At 38.9% G+C, this 13,547-nt stretch overlaps 1 protein-coding gene across 1 annotated transcript in view; it reads right to left on the reverse strand.

Moving 5' to 3' along the window:
- NME7 (NME/NM23 family member 7) overlaps positions 1 to 13,547 on the reverse strand; it is a 93,885-nt gene that overhangs the window by 39,358 nt on the left and 40,980 nt on the right. The window contains exons 8-9 of the mRNA XM_062004731.1: positions 1,324 to 1,388; positions 404 to 472 (exon numbers count right to left, since the gene is read on the reverse strand). Of these exons, the coding sequence (XP_061860715.1) occupies positions 404 to 472; positions 1,324 to 1,388 (134 nt within the window). The remainder of the gene's footprint in view (positions 1 to 403; positions 473 to 1,323; positions 1,389 to 13,547) is intronic.

Consider the following 13,547-nt stretch of genomic DNA (forward strand, 5'->3'; position numbering starts at 1 on the left):
TCTCTTAAAATGGAGATAGCATTTTCAAAATCATAGAATCACAGAATGGCAGGGGTTGGAAGGGACTTTTAGAGATCACCTAGTCCAATCCCCCTGCAGAAGCAGGTCCACCTAGATCAGGTCGCATAGGAACTTATCCAGCTGGGTCTTGAAGACCTCCAAGGAAGGAGCCTCCACATCCTCCCTGGGCAGCCTGTGCCAGGGCTCCCTCACCTGAACAGTGAAATATTTTTTTCTTATGTTTAAATGGAATAAGTTAGTTTATTTGAGAACAAGCTAGATCTGGTCAATAACAGGTTCATAAAATAAATCCTATCACAATCCTCAAAAAGGAAAGATACGACTGCTTCCTCATTTAATAACATTTTATTTTTAAACAGATTCTTCTCAAACTTACACTTACCATGTATTCAGCGACAACACCTTTGTAAATCTCATAAAATTCTTCCACATTTGCACGCTCCATGTTGAACTAAGAAAACAAAACTGTCAGCAACTCTGCCTTAAATAAGAACAAAAAAACCCAGACAGACAGCCTTTCTTAACCAGTAAATATTCAGAATACTCAAAATTAAGTTCTACTCAGTAAATGAATGGCTTTACAGCTATACTACAAAGTTTGTCAACAACTTGGTCAAAGATACCACAGGCTACATAGCACACATTATCTTCTCCCGTCTTAAAAATAAGTAGACAATGTGGTGTCAGTTGATGTCACAGAGACATGAAAGAGGTTCTATTTGTTCCATAGTAAAGGAAAGTGGCTGTTCTTCATTTCTGGCAAGGATTTCAGCCATAAGGGGATTTCAGATCTCGAGACTTTCAAAGGACAGGATTTACAGGATTACTCTTGGGAACAATGTTTGTGTCAACTTCCTTTAACTGCTGAGGGTGATCAGGTATCAAACTCTTCTAAATATCTTTTAAAATGTTCCTCTAAATTCACACTAAATGTATTCTTAAAATTGAGGAAAGATATTAACAATCATTATAAACTGTACTGAAATTAGAGAAAAGATATCTCAAACTGCTCCAGAAGAGACAGACATCATCATCATCTCCCTTCTAACTACAAGGAAACTGAGATATAGAACTTTGGTAAAGTGTCTTGGCTCAAGGTCACGCAGTAATGAGAAACAGATCAGCTGATCAATCAAATAATAAAACACAATTATCATAGGGACAGTGCTATCCCAAAACATTGCTACACAGTCTGCACAAGGGTTTTGGATTGTAGGAAAACACCTGTGCATTGCTGTGAAGCACACACAACATTGCTTCAGATTCTCATTATTGGAAAAGCATACACAAAACAAAACCTACCATCTGTAAAGCTGAGATCTGAAATCCTTCATTGGTGATGGCTTTTATAATCTTTCCAGCTAGCCCTAAAGAAAGATACCAAAGACAGTATTCAAATTTAAAAGCAGAATTTACACGTGGAAGGTATTTATGCCAATATATCACTTATTCTCAAACAAAGAAAAAAAACCCCAGAGTGTTTGCATAATGCTGTGAGAGGAAGCAGAGAGCAGAGCTGAGTTCACATACTCCATGTTCTATCTTAAGTAACATGCTGATGATTTCAAACAACTAAATTTCATACAGCTGTTGAAAAGAATCTCTATCAAAGGTAATAAGGCCTTATTTTTTTTCAGATCAACCGCAAAACATGCAGTTGCTTCAAAATCAAGATTTATATTTTTAATTAAATGCCACTGGCAGTACTGACATCAGTTGAGGGTACAGGCTGCCTATTTTGCTGGTTTTATACAGTGGGGAGGGGTGGAGTCTGACTTCAAGCTGGAAACAATGCAGGATGATGACAAATATTCCCAACAAACCAGCACACAAGTTCAGGTCTTCTATGGGAAAAACACAAGGGCAAAATAACCTATTGCGACTATGATTATAACTCACATATGCTACTGACTGACATGGTAAAACAAAATACTAAACTTCAGAGAACAAAGCTACTGATTTTTCCACTGAATATGTATTTTAGATTTGCCTGGGCTTACAAAATCAGGCCACTTGAAAGATTATATCAGCCAAGGACAGTATGAGTGAATTTCATAGAATCACCGTTTTTAGAGAACAAAAATGCCTGTCCTCTAGTACAACTTGTGAGAAACTACACGTCTGGATGTTTATTTAGAGCAGATTTAACCATAGATATACCCTGTAATGAATGACAATAGTAGAATTTCCCTCATTGCCATTAAACCTCTTTATTAATTAGACTTTAAACTGTAGCATGTTTTAGCACTGTGCAAATTTAGTAGATGAGAATAAAACACACCTGGTAACTGGGTTCTAGTATCCTCAAGTCCTAAATTGTACATAGTATGCTAATATCTGTAGCATAGGATTGGTGAGCATCCTACCACATTAAAAGGTCAGTAGAAGCTCTGAGTAAATGAGACAGATAGTTGGACGACTTTCAGAAATTGCATTTACAAATGAGGATTTAAAAAGTTGCCCCTAAAGTATTACCCACCATATTTTTACATGTAAAAAAACCTTGCACTGCTAAAATGGTGCATAATTCACTATATGTAAAAAAAAAAAATCTTCAAACTAATCAAATGAAAACCTGAGATTTTGGTACATACCCAGTCCATACAGCTCCTTGAGTTTACAAAACAAGGAAACAAGCAGAGAGAGGCAATGCAGTTCCTGCCATCTTACTATACTGTTACACCACTGTAACACTCATGTGAAACCTGGAAAATATATTTCCCCTTGTTTTCAAGGTGAAAAAAAACCCATAATTGCATCAGCAAAATGAAGGGACTTGGATAGGCTTGTCCAGAAAATGAAATACTGTGTCAAAGAGAGAAATCAGATAGTTTTTATCCAAATGGGCTGCTCAGGTGGGCTGCTGGGTCTCTCTCTGGAGACATTCAAAACCCACCTGGATGAGTTCCTGTGTGTCCTACTCTAGGTGGTCCTGCTCTGGGAGGGGGATTGGACTAGATGATCTCCCAAGGTCCCTTCCAACCCTTAAGATTCTGTGATTCTGTGTGAAGCCAAACAGCTCAGACACTTCAGGTTTTAGTGAGGCAGTCAGCCTACCGTCTTGACTTCAGAGATGAATGGGCAGTTTATAAAGAGATTAAGTGCCTGGCTGGGGATCATTCAGGAAATAAACATCTGTGACAGAGTATAAACATTTCCTCATTCTCGATTTTCAGAGATAATATTCCAGTCAATAACCACTGCTTCATAAGAAAGGAGCAAAGAAGGAAGAAAGAGCAGTGGCAGAAAAACAACAACCTCCACTTGCAGGGACAAGACTACCTTGGTATGAGAAAGTTGCTCTACATGACATATCTCCATTTTACATTTTATCAGTCAAGAATGGGTCACTTGCATAGGCCTTCACAGCCAGCAAGAATTGAATTAAAATAATCATCAGGTATCAGGTTCTGAGGTACTATGGAGATCTGTTTTTTACAGAACTTTTGTCCTCTGCAGTGTTACGAGCTCAAAGCAAAATCTTTGTTTTAGAGAAACAAAGAGTATCTCAAATCGTCAGCTTTCTGTGTTGTTTCCCTACTGTAGTCATCAAGATTTTTTCTTCTCTGCAGAGAGGAGACAGGCTTCTTTAATGATTGAAATCAAAGCAGGAATATATTTCGCATAAAGGTTGTTAAAACAAGGTTCGTTTAATAATTAACTGTGATAAAGCTATCAAGATTTTCCTCTGCATTGTATTCCTGAGTTTACTTTCACTCATCAGAACAAGAGAACCTTGTTGTTTCAGATAGATTGCCAACACCTGCAACACCCAAAAGATATAACCAAAGGAAGTATTGCTACCATTGTACACAGATAAATGTCTTGGGGAAAAAAAACCCAATTATGTCTTGAGGAAGAGGTAAGAAATTTCATTTATGATTGCAAAGTGAAAAGTTAGCTCCATTTCCCAAATGTGGGAATTAAAACATAGGAGGATAAGTGAGTTGCCAGTGGCAGCACTGACCTACAAATCTAGTGATTTGGCCTCCTTTGCCCCAGTTTAGGTAACACACACTCCTAGCGATGCTTTCCCTTCATATTCTGCCTTAACCAAAATAGAAACAAAAAGCATAGAGGCAATCCCCAAGCAACAGAAGAGTTGAAGCTCAAGGCTTGGTTTAGGATCTGTTTCAGGCTTTCAGCCAGCTGCGTGACTGAACTGGGACGTGTTCTCTCCTTTGTGGGCAGATAAGGTTGAGGAAAGTAAGAACTAATTAGATAGAATGCCATTTCAGCACCTTTCAACAATTTGTTTTTAACTTTCAAATCCAGATCTGCAGTGAAAAAACAACTTTTTAAGTACCCTTAGAAGAAGTCCAGTTCACATTTAAAATGTGATTACAGTAAGAACTCAAATCAAAGCTGCAGATTAGGCACCAGTTATGATGAATTTTCAGTCACAAAGTAAAAAAGAATCACAAGTATTACTAAATACAACCAAGGGAATTTAGTACTAATCCTAACAAATATGAGAGTGAGAGAGAGAGAGAGTGTGCACACTCTTTATGTCTCCTAGGCAGCATTATGTTACTATGCACCTGATACAGGAAAGATAATCTTCCAACATATTTGGATCAGATAAAATACTAAGGCATCAAGACAGCAACAGTCACATTGTTCATCTACAATTTGTTGCTTGACTATATTTGAAAATTGTACTTCCTTAAGAAGCAGAAAGTGTCAGGGAAGACATCACACTGAAAAATGTGAGAACTGTTTGTAGACTGGAATAAAATAAACCAGTCCACGAATGTCATTTTTAAGCTAACGGCACTTCAATTAATGGGATGTAACAGCCGTGTCACTGAGATCCACCAGTTCCAGCACACTACAAACCACCAGCCCTTGCGCTAGGGATGTTACATTCTCTTCCTTTTGTTCTTGGCCTGTTTCCCAATTTAACCATGCCGCCCTTAAAAGCTTATTAAGCAAGACAGCAGATTGCCTTCAAAGGAAGTCAAGAACTAGCTTCCTCATCATAGGTCATTTTTTAAAATATCCTTCCAAGAATAAAAAATAATTCCACTGGAGCGACAACAGGTTTGTGACAGGAATATACAGACTGCTCTGACTGATCAGATCCCTGATCTACCTAATTCAATAACATATTTCTAGAAATAACCAGTACTAGATGCTTTAAGTTGCACTAACTGTAAGTATTGTTTAATTTAATGTCTATTTTTGACACTTTTATAATGAAATTTTGCCTCACAGTATAATGAAATTAACCAATTCCCTACTGTCAGATGTTAAGGTCCTGTCCCAGAACTCTAGAGAATCACGATCAAGCTTGATTCTAAACAAAGTCTTTTCTGAATTCCACAGGAGGAAAAAGTAGGATCCAGAACTGGATCTCCTGCAACGTATTTCAGTTGAAGCTCTCACTAATATTTGTTTCTGACAACACTGTAAAACACTGTGCAGTAGGAAGGTGACAGATAACCCTCTCAAAAAGCCCCCTTCTTCCCATCAGATGATTAATCTGTCCCCCAAAGAACATGGTTTATCTAACTCTTCTCTTAGAAAGTTTTTCTACACAGACAAAAAAAATCACTCCAGGCATTCTTGCTATGCAAAATAAATTCACCTTTTTTAGACTCCCCAAAATTTTGGCCATAGTGATAACCTGCAGCTACTGATCTCCCAGATTCACTGTGCACTCTATGAAAAAGAATACCCAGTCATTTTTTTGTGTTTTTTAAATACTCTGGAGCACTAAGTGTGTCACAAAGGGACACAGCATCACCTGAGTGGCATACGCTGGGCCAACAGAGAGAAGTGGAGCTCAAAAGCTACCCAGCCTAATCATGAGGGGAGAAAAAACAGACAAATGGATGCAGATAGAACATAAAGTGGAATATGTGAGGAAATTATGAGAGAATATTGTTCATAGTGACAGAATCCAAGATTATCCATCATTCCTCATTTCTCTCTAGGTATTGCATTAAAAGAGAACTCAAAGAAGTTTGAAGGGCATCTCTGCAGATATTTATGGAGAACACTATGAACCCTGGAGCACTGATGAAAATCTTTACAAACAATATTCACTTGAAAATACTAAGAGGGCAAGGACAAAAGATATCACCACTGCTTTACTGGAGAACAGAAGTCATCATTTTGTTAGTATAAGAAAAATTATGCATACAAACAGTAAATCTTAAGGGACCTTGAAACCAAAACAGCTAACATTTGATGCAATTGAGAATTGGAATCAACAGAAAGATTCAAAGAGAGTGGAAGGTTCAAAGGCTTAATCTCAGCTACAGCTTTCTGAACTGCTATGAACGAGGCAAGATCACACTTGTGAATGCCAGACAGGGTATTAAGACACTGATGAAAACCTCTGGTAAAAAAACATAATTGTTTTGGGAGTTCTTGTATGGGAACAGACAGGAGTCACACTTAAAACTCAGATACAAAAACCTATTCAGAAACTCAAGTCAAGGATCACAATCAGGCTACAGAAAGTATCCAGCTCTTTGGCTATGCAGTGTGTGCCATTTTGAGAAAGAAAGAAAGAAAGAAAGAAAGAAGAATCAATACCTCTGCAACAGTTATGCTGAACTCAAACTGATGGCTCTATGTTTACAAAAAACCAGAGACACTTGGGATTCTGTCTTTCATTGTTCTTGTGCTAAGAGAAAGCTTAACAACAAATATTTAGTTTGGTTTTCTTTTAACTTCTTTCTTTTCAGTTCTTAATTATCTTGTACTCCTTTAGCTGATCCACTCTGATTTTTATTCACTTGAAAAAATATAGGCAGTCACTCTGGCCAGGAGAATGTTTCTATGGCTATAATGATTTTCATTCACTTTCATTTTTTTCTTAATAGTGTGAACAAAACTAACCATGATATTTTAGTTCATAGAATCACAGAATGATAGGGGTTGGAAGGGACCTGTAGAGGTCATCCAGTTCGCTCCCTTGCTAAAGCAGGTTCACCTAGATTAGGTCATTCAGGTCATTCAGGTGCGTTTTGAAACCTCCAGAGGAGACTCCATATGCTCCCTGGGCAGTCTGTGCCAGGGCTCCCTCATCTAAACAGTGAAATAGTTTTTCCTTATGTTTAAAAAGAACTTCTTGTGTTCCAGCTTTTGTCCCATTACCCCTTGTCCTGTCACTAGACACTACAGAAAAAAGTGTTACCCTATCTCCTTGGCATACACCCTGACATACAGTATTAATGAGGTCCCACCTCAGTCTCCTCCAGGCTGAACAATCCCAGCTCTCTCAGCCTTTCCTCATAACAAAGATGCTCCAGTCTCCTGATCATCTTGGTGGTCCTGTGCTAGACTCTCTCCAGAAGCTTCTTGTCCCTCTTTAGCTGGGGAGCCCAGAACTGGACACAGTACTTCAGATGAGGTCTCACCAGGGCACAGTAGAGGGGGAGCAGAACCTCCCTCGACCTGCTGGCCACACTCTTTTGGATACATCCCAGGATGCCATTGGCCCTCTTGGGCAGAAGGGCACATTGCTGGCTCATGGTTAGTTTATTGTCAAACAGGACTCCTAGGTCTCTCTCTGCACAGCTGCTCTCCAGCAGGTCAGTCTGGCCTGTACTGGTGCATGGGGTTGTTCCTCCTCAGGTTCAGGACTCTGCCCTTGCCCTCATGAGGTTCCTCTCTGCCCAACTCTCAAGCCAGTCAAGATCCTGCTGAATGGCAGCACAGCCTTCTGGGGAATCAGCCAGTCCTCCCTGTTTGGTGTCATCAGCGAACTTGCTGAGGGCATATTCATCCAGGGCATTGATGAAGATGTTGAACAAGATTGGCCCCAGAACCGATCCCTGTGGAACTCCACTGGCCACAGGCCTCCAACTCAATTCTGTGCCACTGATCACCAGCCTCTGGGCTCTGTCATTCAGCCAGCTCTCGATCCACCTCACTGTCCACTCATTGAAGCCACACTACTTGAGCTTTCTATGAGGATGTTATGGGAGACAGTGTCAAAAGCCTTGCTGAAGTCAAGGTAGATGACATCCGCTGCTCTCCCCTCATCTAGCCAGCTGGTTATGAAGGTCACAGAAGGCTATCAGGTTGGTCAAACAGGATTTTCCCTTGGTGAAGCCATGTTGACTCCCCCTGATAACCATCTTTTCCATCATATCTTTTCAGATGGCTTCCAGGATGAGTTGTTCCATCACCTTTCCAGGGATGAAGGTGATGGAACTGACTGGCCTGTAGTTTCCCCAGTTCCTTTTCTTGCCGTTTTTGAAGACTGGAGTGACATCAGCCTTTCTCCAGTCCTCTGCCACCTCAGTTGAGTCAGTACTGCTGGATTATAGGATAGCATTCAGTATTATAATTCAGAACATTTGTGTGCTTACCTAATATTTCTTTCTTTTTCCTGGTTATCCCTACTGAACACTGTGCATGGCACTTTTCATGAATGGTTACAGTTACAGAGAGGAAATGGTTAAAATTATGCCCTGTAGTGTGCATTAGCCCATAATTATAAACAATAATTTTAATCTACTATTGCACTGTCAATTAACTTAACTCTAGAGGTTAAAACCCTCAGGAGATCCCCTATAATCTGCTACAGTCTTTACTAATTTTATATTCCACTTCCTGTGGAAGGTTGGCCAAATCACTGTCCTAGATCAATAGTAAATATACTGTAAGCTCTATTATTTGTTTTTGAGTTGGCAAAAGACTATCACATATTCCTACATTCTATATCTTGGCTCTTTTCAGACTCAATAACTTGTCTTTCTCTTTACACTCTTGATTTGAAAAAGGCAGGAAGAGAAGAGAAGAGAAGAGAAGAGAAGAGAAGAGAAGAGAAGAGAAGAGAAGAGAAGAGAAGAGAAGAGAAGAGAAGAGAAGAGAAGAGAAGAGAAGAGAAGAGAAGAGAAGAGAAGAGAAGAGAAGAGAAGAGAAGAGAAGAGAAGAGAAGAGAAGAGAAGAGAAGAGAAGAGAAGAGAAGAGAAGAGAAGAGAAGAGAAGAGAAGAGAAGAGAAGAGGAGAGAAGAGGAGAAGAGAAGTACAGTGAAGTCAGTCTATGCACGGCTGCATCTTTAAATACTTTTCTAGAATGTTCTCAAAACTTCTGATAACAAAGGTTCCATTACATTCTTGGATAATAGGCCACTGATCTACTCTCAAGTTTTCCTTACTGATTAGATTAAATCTTACATCTTCTAAATTTGTAAATATTTACATTTTTCCAAATTTACTTATAGAAATCTGTATATTCCTGTCTTCTCCATCTTCATTCTAAGGGCTAAATAAATGAAATTCTTCCACTTTTCAGCAAGTTTTCATTGGCTAAACCTCTTATTCTTTTTGCTCTCAGTTTTTAATATTTTTTTTGAAACAGAGTGCTCAGAAACTGGACATGGTACACAAGGTGGATCCTCACCAGCACCACAAGTTACTGAAAAAGAGGTAAATGAAGCATGTCCAATATTGTGAATATTGATTGTGTTTATGATATATTACCATTCCAACAATTTCTCTACACACTTTTCACTACTACCCTGCCAGTTCTTCTCTATTTTATATTTATTAATTTACTTTCACTCCTCTGTAGTAGTGTTACGCAGTGGTTTATATTGTTTCATCTTTTTCACATTGCTTCATTTCTGCAGTTCATCAGGAACGTTCTGAATTCTAACCACATCCTCCAAAACTGTGGTAGGCTCACGGTACCATGTGATAACACTGTATGGTCTATCCTTCCCCATCCAAGTCATGAATGCCAATATTAACAAGAACTGGCCCAAGGATGCGTGACAAGACTTGTAAAGACTTTTTAAATTGATGTGTTTAAGTACAATCCAGTGTCCAGGAAACACTTAAAGCTATGCAGAGGCCTATGCTGCACAGATCTAGGATTACTTCCCTAAAGGAAAATTCTGCTTTCCTAACAGCATGAGACTTTGACCAAGGAAGACACTGATACTCAAGTGAGTAAGACCATTTGGGCTCTGGTTTACCTTCCTTTATGGAAAGCATACTTAGGAGAATTCAGAGATCAGCAAAGCCTATTTTCCTTCAGAAATGTCCATCGTACCATCATCATCTATCATTAACCATGAAATTATAGACTCTTGATTCATCAGTGCCCTTGATATGAAAGAAGTTTCACTAGCCTAAATTTGCCCAGACCACTCTTCAAATTAACTTTTCTGTAACACTTTAAGAATGAAAACCCCAAAATAAAACATCAATAAAATACTCACTCCTAATGTATTTTGGGTTTTTTTTTCACAATAACACCATCACCGCTTCACAGAAATGATTTTCAGCAACACAAGCACAAGTAATGTGAGTCCCCTGGACACTATTGGGAAACACTCGCTTTCCAGCAGTAGGAGGATACTTATGAGCTTCAGAAAGGATTGGTTGTGTCATTTGATCTGTTCTTTTTCTCTGAAGTATACTGCCTCCTCTTCCTTCCAGGCTCAAATTGTCAGAAAGGATTTTCAGATTTATTTCACCTCCACCTCAATCAAATCAAATATCACTTCCTCACTAACTGCTGAGATCCAAAGTCAATCTAAATTGGGAAACCAATGCCAAGCTGCTAAAACTTTATGCAGCAAATAATCAAGAAACAAGACAGGTTTGTTTACAAAAACAAACATCCTAAGCAAGGAATATCCACAATTACAACTACAGCAAAGAATCTGAAAAACAGACGGAAGCGGATGGACTACTGTTCTCTTGGAAGATATTTTTTTTCTAAGAAATGGTGATAGAGTTCTAAAATGGCTTGCTTTTATTTTAATCACTTTTTCATAGCTTCTCTGAAGAGAAAAAAACCCCAATCAAGCAAACAAGAAAATCCCCAATACCACCAGCCATCACCAAACACTTCAACATCCTATACAAAACATGTTAAGGGAACACATAAGAAACAAAAAAACATTTAATTTTGCATAAATAGACTTTCTGTCTGGATAAATCTGAAAGAGTAGTGCTTTACTAGATAGTTTTCACATGATTGTAGCACTGCGATTATCATATTGCATGTGGGGATACTCAGAGGTCTCAAAAAAATCTACTGTAAACTACTGTACTGTACCACTGTACTGCAGATTTGTATTCATTCCACTTATTTTTTTTCCATTTCCATTCAAATAGTTCCTTTCAGACTTCTAATTGTTAAGTGTATCAAGGCTATCACTGAAGCTCCTTTGCACTCAGGCTTGTAGACAACAGGCAAAGAAAACATGTTCATCAATGACCTGGATGAGGGAACAGAGTGTACCCTCAGCAAGTTTGCTGATGACACCAAAGGATTGGCTGATTCACCAGAGGCTGTGCTGCCATTCAGTGGGATCTCGAACAGCTTGAGAGTTGGGCAGAGAGGAACCTTATGAGGGCAAGGGCAGAGTCCTGAACCTGAGGAGGAACAATCCCATGCACCAGTACAGGCCAGACCTACCTGCTGGAGAGCAGCTCTGCAGAGAGAGACCTAGAAGTCCTGGTTGACAATAAACTAGCCATGAGCCAGCAATGTGTCCTTGTGGTCAAGAAGGCCAATGGCATCCTAGGATGCATCACAAAAAGTTCCATTTAAACATAAGGAAAAACTATTTCACTCTTCAGGTGAGGAAGCCCTGGCACAGGCTTCCCAGAGGGGTTGTGTTGCGCCCTTCTCTGGAGGTCTTCAAAATCTGCCTGGAAGCGTTCCTGTGTGACTTGTTCTAGGTGAACCTGCTTTGGCAGGAGTATTGGACCAGATGATCTCTAAAGCTCCCTTCCAACCCCTCTTATTCTATGATTCTATAATTCTATGAAAAGTTCTGCCTATGATGAAGTCCCCGGCACCCACACTCTACTTCCCTATTATAAATATTCATCACAGACAGAAGAAATATTTTCAGATTACTTATGAGAAAATTGCATTCCTCATTTTTTCTCAAGTATGAGAAAATAGCTTTCAAATCTCCTCAAAATTAAAATAGTAAACTACTTAAAGTTATGACTAAAAATCCAGAGTGAAAAAAGAAACAATTTCCAGAGTTTGTTTATAATTTTCAACATATTATCTAATGAATACAAATCATCTTGATAAATAATAATTGGACCTATACCCAGTCCTGAGCACGATTACAGGTTTGCACCTCTTCTGTCTCATCCTCTTTTTCTTTTCCAGCTTATTTTCTTTCCTAACAGCATACATAAAACTATATTTAGTCTACTACAGAGGTGGACTGGACATACTAATGGTGATACTTTATCTCTTTCAAAGAGGAACAAGTATACCATATGTCAGCTCTCTACTTGTCTGCAGTCAGACAAATAATCTACTAAAATGTTGGATTTTAGTCCTTTCCATTTTCTCTCATAAAGAAACTTCATTTTGAGATCTATTTGTAAACTCTGTTTCTTTACCTGCTTCAGATTGAACTACTGTCCATCATATGCTTTTTTGTCAGTTAGGTTTGTCTCTGGAGCAAGGAACTACTCTCTCAATTAATATTTTCCTAAGTCTTCACATAAATAAGGAAATATGATTCCTATGGTTACCTGTCATGCAGCATTTTGTAGATCAATATAAAGGTCTACGAATTTCTAAAGCAGTCCAGTACATGTTAAGGCAGAAGCACTCTCTAAGATTTATTGTCCACTCAAAACAGGTCTAAAATCACATTTCTAAAGAATATCTTTTCCACTTTGGAAGAACCCACTCTGGCCTCTTTTGTTTTCTATAAGACTAACGTTTTCTTTGAAGAATAACATGGAAGACAGCACTGTAAGGTTTGGGGTTTTTTTATTACAAAAGAGGATCATGGTTTAACTTACCAGCAATGTTAGAATAAAATCTCAAGCTTAACACATTCTAGGAGAATAGACCTGTCTAAGTAGCCAGTCCTGCATCTAGGAGTCTTCAAAGTCCATAGAGGCTTCCTTACTTCCAGGCAAGCCTTTCAATTTGCATTAGGTTCAATGCATTTTTTACTAGCAGTTTTGCTTTTCAAGCTCATGGCTCAGTTCTAGCCCCAAATTCATTTTTGTTAAAACTTTGACTTCAGAAGAACCTATGTCTCAGCTTGGGAGTACAGAAAAGGACAAGGGGCAACAGGCACAAGCTGGAACATAAGAGGTTCCAAAGAAACATAAGGAGAAACTTCTTCACTGTGTGGGTGAGGGAGCACTGGCACAGGCTGCCCAGATGGGTTGTGGAGTCTCCTTCTCTGGAGACATTCAAAACCCACCTGCACAAGTTCCTGTGTGACCTACTCTAGGTGGTCCTGCTCTGGCAGGAGGGTTGGACTAGATGATCTTTCAAGGTCCCTTCCAACCCTTAACATTCTGTTATTCTGTGAAAAGGAGGGCAGGATATCACCTTTCAAGTTGAGTAACCTAAGTACAAAACACAAAATATAACAAACTTCTGACCTCAGTCTCTATATCCTGATCATCACCATTTTAATAATTTTTCCCCTGCTCATTTTTCAAAGGAATTAAGTAAAAGTCACATCAGTCATGAAATATCAAATTCTAAATCCTACAGCAAACATGACTAAACAGTTACACATAAATACATTAAAGTTAATCCCACCCAG

This window comes from Colius striatus, chromosome 1, assembly GCF_028858725.1.
Source record: "Colius striatus isolate bColStr4 chromosome 1, bColStr4.1.hap1, whole genome shotgun sequence".
Classification (NCBI taxonomy): Eukaryota; Metazoa; Chordata; class Aves; order Coliiformes; family Coliidae; genus Colius; species Colius striatus.